Below are 5000 nucleotides of genomic sequence, written 5' to 3' on the forward strand. Positions count from 1 at the left end.
CTAAGCACTAAGTCAACATTTATTGATATCTTTACATAATATTATAAAACATGAAAATAACAAAATATATAATGAACTGATGCAACAGGCACATATTCTCATAGACAATTATAGAATTACATAAACACCTATACACAGAGAATTACACACATACAGAATGCAAAACATGTAGTTATTCAGATTATTTGATGATCGTCTATGTTGCTTCCTCACAAGCCGCTGAAATTGACGAAGCAGTTCATTCCGAAGTTGTTCGGGTCAAGGATGGCGATGAAAGCGGAAACCGTGGCCGCGAGCCCCCCGACGACGCCGACGCAGATGATCTGGATGAGATAAACACGCTCCCACAAGGGCATGCTCCTGTGAACAAGACATTGCTGATAAGGTGTGTGAAGTTTTATGGCTGTATTAAGAGGATCCAATGAGAAGGTACGGGAATTAATAGTAAGAAGAAATCTAGAAATGATAGATTCAGTAGCATGGACAGCATGCAAGGGAGGGGATAAAATATAGAATAATGTCTGAATATTATTACATAGGAGCTTCTGAAGGCAAAAGGATAGCCACGCATTGTCTTGGGGGCATTCACGTACTACTGAATAAGTTTTAGCGTTAACATGTTTATATAAGCCAAGATCCTTCCCTTAAATTTTGTAATAGGAGTGCATCATTAACCCTTTCGGCCCCAACTGAATAATTTTCATTGATATAGGGTAGTTTATGATAAGCGGAACCTTTAACCACAAGGGATTAATGAGGTAGTATAAACAGGAACGTTAAAATGGTACAATAGAGCGTGCAGGTTTGTCGAACCAACATGATTATATGTTGTTTTTGAAAAGTTATTACTTTAAAAGATTAAAAGACTACACTGGAAATAACGTTAGCTTATAGCTTACTCATATAATAATTTCGATATTTTTTTTACATGATTATGTTGTAATATCTACATAACTAAGGAAAGGCAGATGACAGTTGTAATGAAATACATTTGGCACTGATCACTCTATGTGAAGTATACTTATTTGATTTACACTTATAAATATAAGTAAATGCACACGTAAATACATGAAAAAATAAATAGCTATTGGGATGTCAGATAAGCATATCTATCTGTGCATATTTTATGCACTATGTCTTTGAAGAGCTGACCTCAGTATAACATAATCAGATATCATTCACCTTACATAAGGTTAAGACTTTTTTTAACAGTGATATGGTGTTGTTTTATAAGCATTAATTTTCAAATTCCACTTTTTGAAAATAAATTTTCTGGTGATTAGTTTGTACCAATTATTTGCCCCTAAACTTTGCTTAAAATTCGAGCTCTATTTATGACATTTGGATTGTTTTCCTCGGCCTGTAATTACCCTCTCAACAAAATATTTCAAAAGGCGTCAATGATGATTTATATACTTAGAATACAAAGAATGATTAGTTATGTTTTGGCGTCTTACTTGCTAGTGACTGGTGTCAAAACTGTACGTTGATGATAGACTTACCGGGTTTCCTATTTAATCTTAACAGAATAGCATAGATTTTATTTTTGTGCCTACCGTGTCACTGAAACTTGATTTTGTCTACATTTTCTGTTGTTTAAATTCGATGACCCTTGATATGAATTCAAGCAAAGGTTAGTTTCAACAATTTCCCAAACATATAATTACTAGATAAAAGTAACCATCCTTCAAAAGCTAGATCTAAAAAAAAATCCTTTCTATGTCCAAACAATACTTTTTAGAGTTTCATTGCGTGTCTACATCGGTTTGACTGAAACATGCACCATGACAAAGAACCACAACATATTGCTTTAGTGAAGGCACAAGTTACAGATGACCTCATGTCGAACCGACTTACCTTTCTGGCCAACTGGGATCCTTTTGGTCCATGAGTTTCATATACATGAGAGGAGGGAAGATGAAGGTGTTGAGTGTGATGCAGGAACCGCCGATGAGGTTGAGAATGAGGCCGAAGTCGGGGATGGCCAGACAGATCACCATCTGCACTATGACCATACTCGAGCGGACCAACACACGCTTGATGCCGAACTCTGTTGGGTTGTAAGGATGTTTGGTTTCAAGGCGTCTTCGCCAATTGTTTTGTACATATGGAGATGTGTATATGGATATTTATTCTTTGATTTATTCTGTGATGTCAAATTCAGTCTCTATCTCTCTTATCTTTTTATCTCTATCTAACTGTCCTGTCAGTCTGTTAATTTATCTTTCTACTTGTCTGTCTATCTACCTATCTATATAAAACATACACACGTACACATACTCGTGATATTATAGTTTAGGGCGATAAAAACATACAGAAACAAAGTCCCAAAGTTCATTCTGCTTCTCTCACATAACGGATCAGCCAAAACCAAACAAGGAAAACCTCTCCACTCACTGTTCGGAATGCTCAAGATTTCCTCCACACTCTGAACGACGGGGTTGATGCTAATGACGTAAGTGCTCACGAGGTTGACGATTTCCAGGCTGATGGCGATCTGCACAACCACACCCTCTGACACAGAGGTAAGGATGTTGCTTTCCACGTCATTGCCAAGGATTGCGTAACCGGATACCGCCACGGGTAGGTAGAGTGAGAGAATGACTGTAGGGAGGCAGATAAGATTTAAGTTACTAGGTATATAAGATGAGTGTAGGATGAAGGGAAGAGGTATGTATTTTGGTATGTATAGGTAAGGTTAGTTGGTGGGTGGGTCGGAGAGAGGGAGGAGTTAGGGAGGGAGGGAGAAGTTAGAGAGGGAAAGAGGGAGGAGGAAGGGTGAGGGGGAAGGGGGAAGGGAGGGAGATAGGAACTGGAAAAGGAAAGAAAGGACAAAGGAAGGGAGGAAGGAAAAAAGGGAAGAAGGGAGTTAGGAAAGAAGGAATGTTAATATAGGGAAAAAAATGAGGAACACCTCAGAGTACCAACATTAGTTATCCGTCAAATTTTCATCTATAGCTTCTTCCACATTTATGTCCCTGACCTGAACTGGATTTTCTTTCCAAGTTATTTCCATTCCAATTGTCCTATTATGCACTTTTTGAGTTACATGGATACTTGCCTTTTCTATAAACCAATAAGGTGGAATTGCAGCTGACCCTTTTATTCCAGTAATTGACTTATGATTTCAGTTATTAGTAATCTATTCTTTGTTTGAGATTGGATATCCTAGAGCAAGGTTACTGAATTTAGTAGTAAAGTATATGGGAATTACTCATATTCTCACAGATAATTTAGGAAGGAAAAACTTTATCAGAAATGTGTCGGGAATTTTTTGTTTTGATAAAAAGCTATATAGACTTAACTAAGGCTCTTCAGATGATAAAGATCTCAGTGTGTTCAACAGCAACTACACAGACTTTGACTTAAAGGACTTTTTTTAGAAACTTTGTTATCACCCATTCCATGTAAAGTTGAATGCAACATAGAATTCAATCAAAATGTTACAGACTTCCCTTGTAACAGGAACCGCCTTGTTGTGGTGTGAGGGCTTATAATCCTGCCTGGACATATGGGTTGGGGGGGTCTCGGCCCTGGTCGATTCTCTAGTGATGACCAAATGGTTACTTCAGTGAGATTCAGTTGGTGGAGTGGCATGCCCCACTCGACCTCCCACCAGGTTTTTTTTTCACTTATCCTCGGGTTTACTGTTCGTGGCATCTGTTTGATCAGAGTGTTTGCCGCTTGTAGCATCCCTGTGAGCTATGTGTTTGCTGTGCAAGACATCCCTGTGAGCTGATCCTGGCTCCTGATTCTGGGATAGGCTAGGTGCATTGATTCCATTACTCCTCTGGGTTGTAGCACATTCTTCATGAGGCTGTCACCATAATGGGCGACATGGCGCCTGTTTGCTGTAAAGGGGACATGATGCAATACACATGAACTCCAGGGGAGCCATTGACTCCCTTCAACAGGGTACGGCCACTGATAACGTCTACCTGCTGACTATGATTCTCGTGCTTGTGAAACGTGTTCTCGGTTAAGGTAATTGGGACATCATAAATTAGGTCCTAACTACATTGGCATTCGGGGAAGTGAAGTCGCAGACCAACTGGCAGAGCTATTCGAAAATGTAGAGTGGAGGCTGCAGATCATGCTAGGGTCCTGCAGCCCCGCAGAGAGGACGCCAGAACCTCCCTAACTGCCAAGTGGTATGTCGATGCTACAAAGCATAAGCCACTGACGCTCTATGCAATCAGATCAAGAGGTGCCGAGGTGATCATGCACAGACTAAGACTGGGTTATCCTTGTTCATGACAGATTATTAACACAGTTGAGCATAAGTGATCGATGTTTCGAGCATTGTAGTTCTCCGGAGGCCACACTATACAACCACGCACACTTCCTCCGTTGAGGCCAGCCGAGTACTGGTGCTGGACTGGTAAGACAGTTGAGCATGACATTACCACATTGGGAGCAGGAAAGCCTTGAGGCCATCCGGACACCACGCTAGCGTTCAATAATAATGATAATGTGAGTCAGCATTAAATAGGTGAAGGCAATGACATAACCTTTTGGGCCGAGTGAACATTAGTCCACAAACCTCACGGAACTGAACCCCTGGTACATTCAATCGAAACGATAAACCTCAACCTCAACCTCAACCTCAACCTCAACGCCTTTAGTAGAAACGACGAAGACCTGAACCTGAACACCTCCAGGAGTTAACCCGTAAAAGAAAGCAGGACCTCCTTGCCCACCTGCAAATCCTACGAGAGCGCTCTTCCAGAACTGCGACCGTTCCTTCATGTCGTTCTGGACCGTCGGGAAGACAGCCGACCCTCCGAAGGCGAAGAGGATGGCGCCGAAACCCAGGGAGAAGGATCCCACAGTCGGGTTAGGATACCAGGGCTCCGGCAAGGACGGCTTCTCGATAAACAGCTGGATGATGATGACCACAACCGCTACCACAGTCGAGACCACAGCCATGATCGACGCTTGCCTGTGGTGGAAGTGGGTGGATGAGAGGGGGGTGTGGATGGGAAGATAGGTTTAGATGG

At 41.4% G+C, this 5000-nt stretch overlaps 1 protein-coding gene across 1 annotated transcript in view; it reads right to left on the minus strand.

Annotated features, from left to right (window-relative positions):
• Window position 1: 1 nt before the first annotated feature.
• LOC122249249 (uncharacterized) overlaps window positions 2–5000 on the minus strand; it is a 16975-nt gene continuing 11976 nt past the window's right edge. Inside the window, exons 5-8 of the mRNA XM_043009962.2 lie at window positions 4701–4942; window positions 2398–2604; window positions 1858–2050; window positions 2–360 (exon numbers count right to left, since the gene is read on the minus strand). Coding sequence (XP_042865896.2) covers window positions 210–360; window positions 1858–2050; window positions 2398–2604; window positions 4701–4942 — 793 coding nt within the window. The 3' untranslated portion in view covers window positions 2–209. The remainder of the gene's footprint in view (window positions 361–1857; window positions 2051–2397; window positions 2605–4700; window positions 4943–5000) is intronic.

The sequence above is a fragment of the Penaeus japonicus genome, unplaced genomic scaffold, assembly GCF_977035675.1.
Source record: "Penaeus japonicus unplaced genomic scaffold, GWHDUDI00000001_assembly GWHDUDI00000007, whole genome shotgun sequence".
Classification (NCBI taxonomy): Eukaryota; Metazoa; Arthropoda; class Malacostraca; order Decapoda; family Penaeidae; genus Penaeus; species Penaeus japonicus.